The sequence below is a fragment of the Pelobates fuscus genome, chromosome 9 (genome assembly GCF_036172605.1).
Source record: "Pelobates fuscus isolate aPelFus1 chromosome 9, aPelFus1.pri, whole genome shotgun sequence".
Classification (NCBI taxonomy): Eukaryota; Metazoa; Chordata; class Amphibia; order Anura; family Pelobatidae; genus Pelobates; species Pelobates fuscus.
In genome coordinates this window covers 146,518,798-146,532,217 of record NC_086325.1, presented here as the reverse complement: position 1 = coordinate 146,532,217, position 13,420 = coordinate 146,518,798, and the positions used below count along the sequence as shown (strand labels likewise).

Sequence of the window (13,420 nt, the reverse complement as noted above, 5' to 3'; positions counted from 1 at the left end):
CGCGTGCTGCAAGTTTGACATGCTTGTGCTACAAGGTCAAAATAGCAGTTAATGCCTCGTTTTTGGTCACAGATGCTTTTTGTTGGATAACAAGGATTATGCTTTTGTTTTAACTTTTTTTTTTAATTCAGTGAGAAATCTGAAACACAATGCCGGTCTGTGCTTATTTGCATGTCAAGCTGGGAGCTCTGGGATAGTTGTGGAAACATGATTTCTCGAGTTTCTATGCCCAAGAATGGCCTCTCAACGTCCAGCCTGAGATATGCAGGTGATGCAATTTCAGTATTTATTTGTATTTTCATTACAGGGAGTTGTTTCGTGTTTAGCATCACCACAATCTTTTGGGTACCTAGCTACTTCAATGTTGAAAGATCAAAATTATGAAAAGGGCTTTTCCAAATTTTGATCTCAAGAAGGCATTCCAAAAACCCTGACTCCACCACAGATATGAAGGGAGAGGGAGACAAGCTATGCACGCATTGGCTGATATGATGGCAGGAGAGCTATGCGCCTCCTTTTAGATCTGGTCCTTTTTGCTAAATAAAACAAATACTGATAAGTGGTGCTTGGATGCCCATACTTTTGTCATGGGCTCTAACGGGCCTGAAAATTACAGTGGGAGGGCCATAGGTTACCTACCCCAGGCTTAGAGTGATCCTTTAACGCAGGCAAAGCATCAATGGAATTGTAGTTCTTCAACTGCTGACTAGCTAAGCTTGGACACCCTTAAGAATAGTTTAAAATGAATAAATAAATATATGTGGTTTGTGAACAATATTATCGATGATGAATACCCAGCATTATTAGGCTCTGATTTATAATAACAAAAATATCAAAATAATAACAAAAATATAAGTACCGTGTTCCTTACTCAAAAGAGCATGACAAAACTTGATTTAATTTCTAAGCGAAGATTACTCTGGACCCACATCTACCCTCTTTTCCAAAAACAGATAGTGACATACAGAATACTTACCTGTACATAAGGTGTAAAAAAATGTCACGTATTGTTAAATGTAAAGAAGGTTTTAAAGGAACACTAAGCACCATAAAAACGGCAGCCCATTGTAATGGTTTTAATGTAAAGAGAGTCGTTGGGTGCCATTCTCCAGGACTCTTCTTTGGGGATACGTGATAGTTGTGAACTCAGGCTGGAAGGAGGTATTGTTGTCAGTACAACTGGCTAATGTGGAAGTTTGACTCCGTATTGGTTACTTGGCATAGAAAGAGCCAAACATTTCTCTCAAACAATCTTATGCAAGCCCGAGATGGCGCTCACACTCCTTACCCCGCCATAGCTACAATAAGCTATGAGTTATAATACTTAAATGTCCCTTTTAAATTTAGGTCATCTGTGGAGTATCCCTCCTGATTTCTAAAAACAATTTCCAGTTCCTGTTTTTATTGAACCACAGACTTTGAAAAGTTCCAAACATAGAATGTAAAATGTTGCTCGCTTTAGATAAAAAAATAAATAAAAAATTAACTACTCACCACGCCAAAGCTATAGGTGTCCAGCTCACGTGTTAGCTTCCCCATCTTCACATATTCATCTGGTAGGTACGCTAGGGTGCCCCTTACAGTGCTAGTCCGTGCCAAGGTCCGGCTTTTGGCAGCATCGTTTGCGTATCGGCTGAATCGGGCGAGCCCAAAGTCTCCCAGTTTGGGGGTAAGTGCTTGGTCCAAGAGGATATTGGAGCTCTTGACATCTCCGTGGATGATAGTTGGTTGGTAAGTGTGCAAAAACTGGATGCCACAGGCGGAACCCTGCAGAATGCTCACCCGTTTCTGCCAGGAAAGTGTCTGGAAGCTGTCCTGCGGAACAGGTATGTTAAAACGAGGCCCAGAAAGCAGTGCATTGTTGCAGTAAATGCCAACTAAATCTCACAGCTATGTATGCCAACAAGCTGGCTGGCAAATGGCCGTAGATTGGACATTTCTAATTTGTTTAACCTTAACATTTTAGGCAATGCCCTGTTCATTTCCTGTATGAGACGGCTTATTTTCAGGAATACCCATCAACAGAGTGTGTTTAATATATACGGATCTCAGGGAGTCTCCATGCATGGGAATTCCCAACAGGCTGCTCTCATCTGATGAATTTCATCTGTGAGACTTTTCCCTTTGCCTTATGTATTTATTTCTTTATTATGCCTGCAGTACCGCAAATGGCCACAGGGTATCACATTGAGCTATAATTATTATTACTGGGTAGATATGGTCTATGCTCCTATGTGCTTCAAGTATCAGCGACCAGGTCTAGGCAAACCCTTTACTATATAAAGACAAGTAGATCGTCTAGTAGGAGTTAACGAACGCATGAAATCTGCATTTACTGAGCTAATCTGACTAATTTGGGATTGTCTACCAGGGTAATTCACTAAAATGGGAATTGTAGTAAATTTAAAATGAACTTTCAGTTTTAGGCAAACATATCTGAATAGGAAAAATATTGGCAAGGCAGCAATGTTTCCAGCTTGCTAGCCCAGATTATTTGGCATAACATTTGAAATTCACTTTGAATAACCCTTTATGAGCCAGGAGGATCCTTAGCAGATCACTGTCCCTGTGTATAAGGCATGCGCTGGGAAGGGAAATCCCTTTACATAGTACTTAGAGTAGGAATAAGGAAAGGTACACCTCCTTTTACCGACTGCTGGGATTTAATGATTTCTCGGAATTACCGTACCCAAAGAAGACTTTACTCATGTGAGATGCAGGTGATGTAATGCAGTCATTTTAGAATTTGCACATTTAGAATCTCTGGGTAGTTTTATTCACTTTGACCTGCAGTGTGTGTGTGTATGTATGGGGGGGGGGGGCAGTATGTGTGTGTATGGAGGGACAGTGTGTGTGTGTGTGTGTGTGTGTGTAGGGGGGGTCAGTGTGTGTGAGTGTGTAGGGGGGGGGCAGTGTGTGTGAGTGTGTATGGGGGGGCAGTGTGTGTGTGAAAGGGGCAGTGTGTGTATGGGGCAGTATGTGTGTGTGTGTGTGAGGGGGGCAATGTATATGGTGGCATTATGTATGTGTGTGGGGGGGAGGCACTATGTGTTTTGGGGGGGAAGGGACAGGGTGTGTGAGAATGTGTAGCTTAAAGCATATATAAAAATATATTTTTAATTAAAATAATACTAATAATTTATATCCCACCTGCAAATAATTTATATTTCCTGCAATCCCTGGTGGTCCTAGTGGTGAATCCCTGGCAGTCCTAGTGGGGAGTGAACTCTAGCATGCTGCTCCTGAGGCTAGAGTTCACTCTTGTGAGATCCGGAGTGATGCCACGGTAACCGCGGCAATGCTCCGTGCTTGCGAGAGGAGGACCCGGAGGAGCTGCAGGCTGCGCTCCCGGGTCCTCTCTCCCTCCCTACCGGCTGACAGCAAAGCGCCTGCAGACTGGTAAGGGAGAGCTCTAAACTCCCTACCGGTCTGTGAAGGCACACAGCAGAGCTGCCGCTTGGATAGCACCGGCCCTGCAGGGAAGAGCATTGACTATTGGGGGGAGGCGGTCAATTGCCCCGTTGTCTCCCCCTCCCCCCCGGATCCGCCACTGATAGGCATCCAGACCACTTCAGCTCCTTAAACCCTGCAAAAGTAATTATCGCAGTTTTTAAGAAACTGCAATAATTATCTTTGTGAGTTAACTCCACCTCTAGTGGCTGTCTACCAAACTAAAATAATGTTTTCCAATGGGGAAACCTAACGCATGCCCATTAGGTCTCCCCTGCCGGCTGTGGGGAGCAACGGAGGCAGAGCCTAGGGACATCAGCGCTGGACTCAGGTAAGTGACAGAGTTTTTTGTAGATTTTTTTAACCCTTTCTGCACCACGGGATGGGGTGGCCTAAATGGAAATGGGCACTATATGGAGCTATAGTGCCAGAAAAACAACTTTTTTTTTTTCCTGGCACTATAGTTTCCCTTGAAACAGTAGAACCAAACCATTAATATTAAATTTTAAACAAAATATAACAGTGCAAAAACACTGCAGAGACTAGAAAACGGTAAAATACTGTTTGGGAAGCACTTGCCAGTTGCTCTAAATTAGTGGCTCTATAGGTTAAATTACTGACCAACAATGACGCATCTAGTTTTACATACTACACCGGGCTCTCCTGGATAGTATTTCATGTCTTTTTAGCCCTCATCTGCTTGTTTATACCTTGACGTGTAGTCTGTCCTCCAGCGAGCCATTTGGAAGGTAGAGATAAATAAGGCAGTATTCTTCCCCATGTGCACAGTACCCGGCCAGGTCAATGATGTTTGGGTGACGAAGACTGCAGAGAGGAGGGTAAGAAAAATAAATGATATAAAAGGATCCGTGACAGTGATATGGGGGAGTTTGCCCTAAACAGAAGCAACACAAACCATGTGATAGGGAAAAAACAGGAAATATGAAAAAATGACATCAAAATAGCTGGATATGAAAAAGATTTCCATTCACTTATACTCAAATTTGAATTATTCTAGGCAGAGATTTTGAATTCTCCTGGTCAATTCCTAACACCACACAGGAAATGTGGGTTTCAGGAATATCAGTGATTTAGATTTTTTTATGTTGTTAATGTCTTGTTTTAGACAAATTAAAATGACAAAATATGTGATGTTTTTTCTGTCATTCGTTCTCCTGTTTTAAAGATATTTTGAAACAAATCTAGAGACTATTTGACAATATTGTCAATCTTTCATTAGGACTTATAGGGTCCAGTCAGAAAGTGAATTTGTTTTCAGTGCTTGTGACCAACGTCTGTTCCTCATAGCTTACTAAGCAAGTTGACCAATGGATGATTTCAGCCATCAATCAAATCCCCTCCTCCCCCCCCCCCCCCCCCCCCAGATAGTCAATTACTACTAACATTGCAACCTGGACGTGAAGTCTATGATTTTAGAGATTCCATACCTTCCTGATGGCATCAAATGTAGCGATAAAAAAAACAAAAAAAAATAAAATATTTTTTTAGCACTGAGCAATTGTAATTGGAACAATTATCCCAAACTATTCTTAGAACGGACTTAAAATAAATTAGTGTAAAGAATCCTTTATTCATCCCAGAGGTGGTTACACCCTGAATTTACAGACTGTGCAATACAATAGGTAATCAGACTGGTATGATGTAAGGCACTCATAAATTAAATCCTAAACATCTAAAATATCCTAACTAGGAAACATATTATATAATGAATCAGCAGTCCAAGCAGCACACTTCAGGTAATATGGAGAATGTGTTAAAAGTTAAAGAAAATTATTTATGCATACAATTCCAACATATCCTGCGGCGCTGTACAATATAATTTAAGTTTGACGCTCGGTAGAGCAATGTAGGTTTCATATATACAGATATGAGAAGAAATGGAGAACTCACCCTGTGAGCTAACATGCTTAACCCCTTAAGGACCAAACTTCTGGAATAAAAGGGAATCATGTGTCATGTGTCCGTAAGGGGTTAAATATGTAGCATTTGTACATAAAGCATTTAATAAGATGGAGCCAACCTGGTATTTATGCAGATTCTTGCTATAAAGAAGCCTTCGATGGAAACACATTGAAGCTATGAACATAGTACTCATATCGATCCCTATTCCAGTAAAAGTGAACATATGGTGAAAACAATGTTCACAGATCAAAAAACAAACACTTGGCTCATATAGTAATTGTAATATTTTTTTATTTATCACAGCAGCTATGGGAAAGATATTTGATAAAAGCACATGGCGTGACGATTTGGGTGCAAACAACGGACTTGCCGAAAAAAAAAAAAAAAAAAAAAGGAACAGGAATGCAGTCCTAGTGCGGTAATTTAACTAGCTGAGCATCACAGCAACTGCAGTACGTCCATCAACCACATAATTTTTCTTTTCTTTTTTTTTTTTTTTAAAAAAGGTACATGGTGCCGTCACCAACAAGCCTCTAACGACATCCTTGGTGTTTTTTTTTTATTTCATGAATTATTTTGCTCTCCTTTTTTTTATTTTAATTATTATATCACTAGTTTAAGGAGTGCCTATAGAGCACTCAGCAGATACGTAGGAAGTTTAAAAAACAAACAAACAAAAAAACAACAACTCAATTTGCTATCCAGGGAATCGAGATGCTTTGATGATGACATCATCAGTGATGTCATTGTTGAAGTACCCCCAGCATACTAGTTCTGGATAGTAACAAGGTACTTCGTAGCTCTGGCTTGGCTTCAGATTACTAAATATAAGTAAGTATAACTCAAGGCTTAACGACATCTCGGTTTCATTTGCCACATCGTGGTTGAAACATTTATTTGTTTGCTCTTTTAAGCTGATAAATACAGGTCACATTTAAGATACTCTTGTAACGCTTTATGTTTTTATAAAAGACATTGACTCAACGGTGACTAACGGTTGACTTGGCAAATTACTTAAGAAGGCATATTGTTTCACTTTTGGCAAATGCAAGGTGTTGCCGCCTTGGTGATTAATAGACAGATTTGTTTATAATGGGTGTGTTTATTTGTATCTATCTTATAAGCAGCTTAGCATGAAAAGGCACAAGGTGGAGCTCTGCTCATGTCCCAAAAAATAAAGAATTACACACACACAAAAAAAAAAAAAAAAAAGTACCGGTACATATTTGTCGAATATAAATAATTGTTTGCAACATGGCGGATTCGATTTAAATCACGTCAGTTAAAGTACTAGTCGGTAAGACCGTTTAAATCATGATTTTTAAGAATCCCTCCCCCCCCCCCCATAGTTAATTGCATAATGCCCTGTGGAAATTATTCTATATGTACCCCCTACAAAAATACTCAGTTTGCTCGCCTTAATCCAGCGCGGTGCGTAGCTCCCCAGCACTGCTTGGCGTACCACAGTCTGACGTCACGTGAACCACACCGAGGTCCAATCAAAGGCTTCTCATAGAGAGGATTTTGATTGGACCATTTTACTGGCTCAGAACCTATGAAGCTATAAGTCAGTAAGGGGAGCCAGAGTAGGAGGGAGGGGAAAGAGGTATTCAAAAAATATAGTGGAGGGTATTGGGAGGAGAGTGGGCTTCACTCAGGATGGGAAGAAGAGAGAAGAAGTGAACTTGCATGCAGTACGTGCGGACAATAGATGTTTTTATGCACGTAATTGACATTAAGCAGCCTGGAACCCAGAGTTCTGTGTTGCCAATGTCACATTTGCTGGGGGTGCAACTTGGCCCCGGCACACAATTAAATTATCTCTGGATGAGCAGTGTTAAAGTGGTTGGAGTGAACATTTAATGAGAGAGAACCAATCAATGTGATAGGGAAAAGCAAATAAAACACACACACTAAAAGTGCAATCTCAGAGCGCTGAAGTTGACAACTTGTCTCTTTGTGGCACAGAGTCAGTATACAAAAAAAGCAATGTTGGGCATTTCAGTTGGATCACTATATCCATACACTCATAGAGAACCTAAGAGGCCAGTAGGCAAAGACCTTTACCACTAGTGAGACAAGTTACAGGGGGGGAGGGAGACTAGTATCTTCTGGTTAGATGGATACAGGGCTGATAGCTTACTTATTACTCTGCTCCAGCATTATATAAGGGTGTAATAATGGGTGAGATTGGGGAAGACTACTGTTAAAAAGTCTACGTCTTGGGTCAACCGGCTTCTACCTTCTTGAGTTAAAGTTTGGACAGCACATTAACACCTACACTCACTGAAGCATTACACACACACACATACATTCAATTTCATTATACAAGCATTACACCAACACGTTATCCTACTGCATTTGATACATTAAATACAGAATGCACAAGTCCAAAGCATGGATAAACCTAACCGATAGCATTTTATTGATCACAATACATGTAGACACAGATGGTCTGTGATCTAGCATGAGGTCTGAATTAATTTCAAAACCTAATGCACGGTTCATGTTACCTGGGCCCTCTTACCAAGTCAGCTTCTCAATCTCCGTGAGGAAGCTCTTCTTCACAGTGCTCCATTCCAGCTCTGAGTCCTGATAAGATAATAAAGGGATAATCAATAAGGCTCTGAGAATACAATAGGTATGGTGAGAAAGTACAGAAAAAAATCCTCCTTCTCCCATGGTACGGGCTAGATTAATAATCTACTATGGCACAGATGGTATGTACGATTTGCAGAAGAATAGTAGGGGGGCATACTATAGCCCCTGTATGTGCTGATGATTTAATTCCCGTGGGATCGATCAAAATGAATCACATCAAGTTAATACTACATACCTGATACTCCAGTTAATTCAGGTACATAATTAATTATAGACTTAATCAGGGCTGGTTATCTCCATTAGTCTATTTGTTACCAGTAATACAGTGTAGTGGACACTATACATGGCACTGGGTGGGTTTGCACCAATTCCCATCCTAACCAGTAACATTTTTCTTCTGATATTTTTCATGACTGGTCACAACAAGATGGATTATAAATTCCTATCAAGCATGGATAGAATGTCTGATTCACCATTCTCCTCCAATCTCATCCCAAAGAACAAACATCATCCTGTTATGTTTATACATACCCTCTATGAATGGCAACACTATTTTGCAGGTTTTTTTTGGTTTTTTTTTATATAAAAGTCAGAGTGGCTCTATAATTAACTGCAACTAAGCTGTGCAGAGATTTTGACATCCCGGAAAATAAACGTTGCTTATTGTTTCTAGAATATTTTCCCAAATATAAAATGTCTTTGTACAATTAACCCTTCAAGGGATCAGTTAAAGGGTTGAAACAGATTTCATTTAACAATAGACACAGTAATCATTTTCAGTATAACGAGAAGCACACCTGTTTCAGCCGCTTGACTGCGTATTCAGTGTTCCGCAACGTTGCTTTGTAGACGCAGCCGAAACCACCCTCTCCAATCAACAAGGAAGGGGAGAAATGATTTGTACCATGAACCAGTTCATTGAAATTCCACTCCAATTGCTTGGACACCTCAACAATGCTACTGGGTCCAATAGATTCCTGAGGACAAAGACAAAGAACATTCAAATAAACTAAAAAAAAAAAAAAAATATATACGGTATATATATTTATATATATATATTTTTTTTCTCACTGTATGCACTTCCAGGTCATTATAGCAGCTCCCCATTTTGGCTATTTGGGAACGTATAAAAATAAATTCCAGCACTTGCTTAAAAGTAAAGGGACATTACTTTGAAAAGGAAGTGCTGGGATTTATTTTTATACCCGAGTATATACGGATTTTGGGTGGAGCCGGATTCCTTGCACCCATGTGAGGTTTGTAGGTGCTGTTCTTATTTCTGATTTTCGAGTTTCACATTTCAGCTACGGCAGTGGAATGACCAACCAAAGTACGTGTTGAGGATTATTGGCTTTAAAAAAATAAAATGGTTTAATGTTTAACACTGTTAAAAACAATTTTTTTATTTTTTTTTTAAATCTGTGCCGAATTATGCAGTAGAAAATGAATTAGCAACCATTAAAGAGACACTAGAGTCACCAAACCACTACAGCTTATTGTATTTGTTCTGGTGAGTAGAATCATTCCTTCTTTTTGCAGGCAACACTGTATTTTCAGAGAAAAGGCAGTGTTTACATTACAGCCTAGGGATACCTCCAATGGACACTACTCAGAGGTGCTTCCTGGGGCAGTGCTGCATAGTGTAACTGCCATTCAGTGTCTCCACCCTCTGCATTCAGACACTGAACTTGGAGATGATGATTGGCCAGGGCTGTGTTTGGCTTGTGCTAGCTCTGCCCCTGATTTGCCTCCTTGACAGTCTCAGCCAATACTATGGGAAAGCATTGTGATTGGCTCAGAGTTTAACTTATGATTATGTCAGCTCAGCAGGCAGATCCAGCAGCAGCAGACTTGTATGAACGTAATATTTTACTATGTTAAGAGTGGCAACAGGGCAGTGGGGGTAGGATAGCTAGATACATGTTTGTGTTCCTGACCCTACAGTGTTCCTTTACAGTTTTCATCACAATCACCCACAGTGATGGATATTGTAGTATCTGAAGAACTCCAGGTAGATTAAGACAACATAATGCTTGTTTATATTGTTCCTGTGTAAAGGGTTTGACAACTTACAGCCAAGGACTGTGTTGGCTGAAGTTTGGCATTACAGCTGTTGCTGACCATTTCCCAAAAAGGTCAGCCATTCATCCCAATAGCTGATCCTGTTGGGGAAAAAAGGGCCACAAACGACTGAGCTGCAAAATGTGAAGCACTTCTACTTTACAGTAATAGTTTTCAAACCTGCCCTGAAAACCCCCCAAAGATCCAGGTTTTATACTTCAGATTAGCAATCGTTAAATAATGGACCCCTGGTGGGAAAGGACAACAAGTGATCTCTACAACACAAATACAAATAAGGAGCTACAGCTACCAAACTCTTCCAGGCACAAAAACATTCTAATAGGCGGCTGAAACGCTTTTATTTGTTCTCTAAACTCACCTGCACAGACGAGCGGGTGCTACTAACTGAGCTGTTACTGCTGCCCGCTGAGCTGATGGATTGGGACGGGCAGGTACTGCTGGTAAGGAGGTGTTTAGGTGGTGGCTCAGGAAGCGGTAGAGGGAGGCGTTCTGTGAACACAAGAAAAATGAAAGAACAGTCATGTTTAAAGGATAATTAAATTGCATTGTAAACACGTATACCAAGTATGGGTACTTAGATCTTTCACTTTTCAAGATTTTTTTTTTTTATAAATATGCTTTTGTTATTGAAATAATATTTGCTGAAAATCTAAACGCATATCAATCAAACATCAATAAAATTAGAAAACAAAGAGAGCCGCAAGGAAGGCAATTGTTGATAAAGGGTAGGATAATAAGGAGAAAGAGAAATGAAAGACAGAAAGCGAAAGAAATAAAGAAAAGAAGGAGAGAGAGCGGGAAAGAATGAAAAGAGAGGGGAAGACAAAATGAAAAAGAAAAGATAGATTACAAAAGTAGGAGAACATGAAATGAAGAGGGCAGAAAGGAGGAGAGCATGAAATGAAGAGGGCAGAAAGGAGGAGAGCGTGAAATGAAGAGGGCAGAAAGGAGGAGAGCGTGAAATGAAGAGGGCAGAAAGGAGGAGAGCGTGAAATGAAGAGGGCAGAAAGGAGGAGAGCGTGAAATGAAGAGGGCAGAAAGGAGGAGAGCATGAAATGAAGAGAGCAGAAAGGAGGAGAGCGTGAAATGAAGAGGGCAGAAAGGAGGAGAGCGTGAAATGAAGAGGGCAGAAAGGAGGAGAGCGTGAAATGAAGAGGGCAGAAAGTAGGAGAGTGTGAAATGAAGAGGGCAGAAAGGAGGAACTGCTATGTTTATAGCTGCAGGGTTAAAACTAGAGGGACCTGCAACCAGACCACTTCATTGAGCTTAAGTGATCTGGGTGCCTATAGTGGTCCTTTAAGAGGACAGAAAGGAGGAGAGCGTTAGATCAAGGGGGCAGAAAGGCGGGGAGAGATAAACAGTCTCTATGCAGTAGAATGTGTAGGGCACCATAGACAACTATTTCCTTTATAAAACCTGATGAAAGGGTTATTGTGTTAAAAAAGAGAGTTTTGAGTTAACAGTTGTCCTTTAAATCTGAAATTCACTGTGAATTCCTGGCAAATCTTACGCCATGAATAACCCAGTAAGTCCATTTGGGAGGTAAGTGGAAATCACGCTATAATATTTTTAACTTATGTTACACCAACGGCGAGTTCGAACTATTCTATAGCATGGGCCATACTAAATTATTGATAGGATTATTCATTTTAGATTAATGCGGAGTATTCTAGACGAATCCTGCTCTAATATGCAAACTGACCCTTCTTTTATCCTACTGCAAATTCATCACATACAGAGAATCTGATATGACCAACAAGACTACTTTCTAAGGAGAATCAATAGGGAACGGATACGGTCACAGAATAAAGGCAGTTCAGAAATATATTTAGAGCATGCTGTTGAACCAACCTAAAGAGTCACTAAGCATGGTGAGATATGTGACTTTCATATATACACACTCACATATAATATATCTCTAGAAACTCCATTTATCATTATATCTATAAATGTATATCTATATCCCGATATCTGTAGATAGACAGAGAGAGATTGTTTGCGGGCACCCTAGATCTGTAGAATACAATTCCATTTTTGGGAATATTTAATGTTACAAGATGCCATTAGTTGATCTATCGCTTCAAACGATCACAATCATTTCTAATTGTAAACCTTAACCAGTAGTGCAACTGTAACCGGTTACACCGGTAAATCAAACTCTTGTTAAACACAAACATAAAACCTTAAGATTTATTTACCAGAGGAGGGGACAGGCAATGTTCCAATCTCTGTTTGGATCGGTTTGTTTTCTTCTGGATGCCGGTGGTCGAGTTCTGGAGCAGGGGTAGGATGTGGATATGGTGGAGGTGGGGATGGCTGTCGTCTTTGAGGAGCATTTCGCTGTGGGGACAAACGAGCAGCGCACACTGACCACCCTAAGGACACAAATAAATTCGACTATAAATGAAATTGGCAAGACCAAGAAGAACCCCAGTGTCTTCAGCAAAGTCAGGGTACCTGATCCAAATGTCAACCAACTAAAACAATCTTTTTCATTTCACAGAATTTTAATGTTTCAATGTTGATTGAAAGTGTGTGTATGTGAGTGTATGTATATATATATAAATAATCAACATATATCCTTCGGAATTATCCAATGACAAGCCATAATAAGGAATATTCGGATAATGATTAGGCACGTTTGCCGACTAGGATTACACTCCCAACAAATAAAACGCTGCTCCAAACAGAACTGCTCATTTGCAGTGGAAAGCATACGCATAGACTTTGAGAAAGCCTGTAATTAGAGGTGAAATGCAATATAGTGTTACTTTTTACTTGCTTTGATATTTTGTTTCCAATAAAACTAGTTATTCCTTGAATCCTTGGACCTTCCTGCTTTTATTATTATTATAATTTTTTTATTTTATTTTTTTATTCTGAAATTTTTGTCCCCATCTTCCTTGGTGGGGAGTATAGCACCCACGCTGCATGGAATCCAGAGAGTAATTTTCTGTTACTTTTATCTGAGTGATCACTATGTTTCCAGACAGTGAACACATACCACTGGCAGGGATTAGATCGCAAAGGTGCTATAAATGTATTAATATCTCGTGTAGTTTTGTTTATATAATTAGTTTATTTTGCTCTACTAGATGGTAAACAGACAATGTTTCCAACCCAGGACATGTTCAGTGATTTGCAAGACTCCAATACCCAGAATCTTTTGCCAGCCAATGGTAGCTGTTGAACAAGCCTGGGAGTAGGCCCGAGCCGAGCCCATCCCACCGTGGAAGAATTTGGCGAGGAAACTGGAGACAGTCAGCTGCAGGGCTACATTAAGCACACATGTGCGGAAAAGCTTGGCAGAGAATGCCCTCATACCATTGTCTACAACTGTCCAGCAGAGGGAGCTCTTTAAAGG

The 13,420-nt window shown here is 40.2% G+C and overlaps 1 protein-coding gene across 1 annotated transcript in view; it reads right to left on the bottom strand.

The window, feature by feature from the left end:
• Nucleotides 1–13,420, bottom strand: part of IRAK1 (interleukin 1 receptor associated kinase 1) — an 82,258-nt gene that overhangs the window by 26,407 nt on the left and 42,431 nt on the right. The window contains exons 3-8 of the mRNA XM_063432687.1: nt 12,255–12,431; nt 10,415–10,545; nt 8,772–8,951; nt 7,901–7,965; nt 4,161–4,275; nt 1,495–1,815 (exon numbers count right to left, since the gene is read on the bottom strand). Of these exons, the coding sequence (XP_063288757.1) occupies nt 1,495–1,815; nt 4,161–4,275; nt 7,901–7,965; nt 8,772–8,951; nt 10,415–10,545; nt 12,255–12,431 (989 nt within the window). The remainder of the gene's footprint in view (nt 1–1,494; nt 1,816–4,160; nt 4,276–7,900; nt 7,966–8,771; nt 8,952–10,414; nt 10,546–12,254; nt 12,432–13,420) is intronic.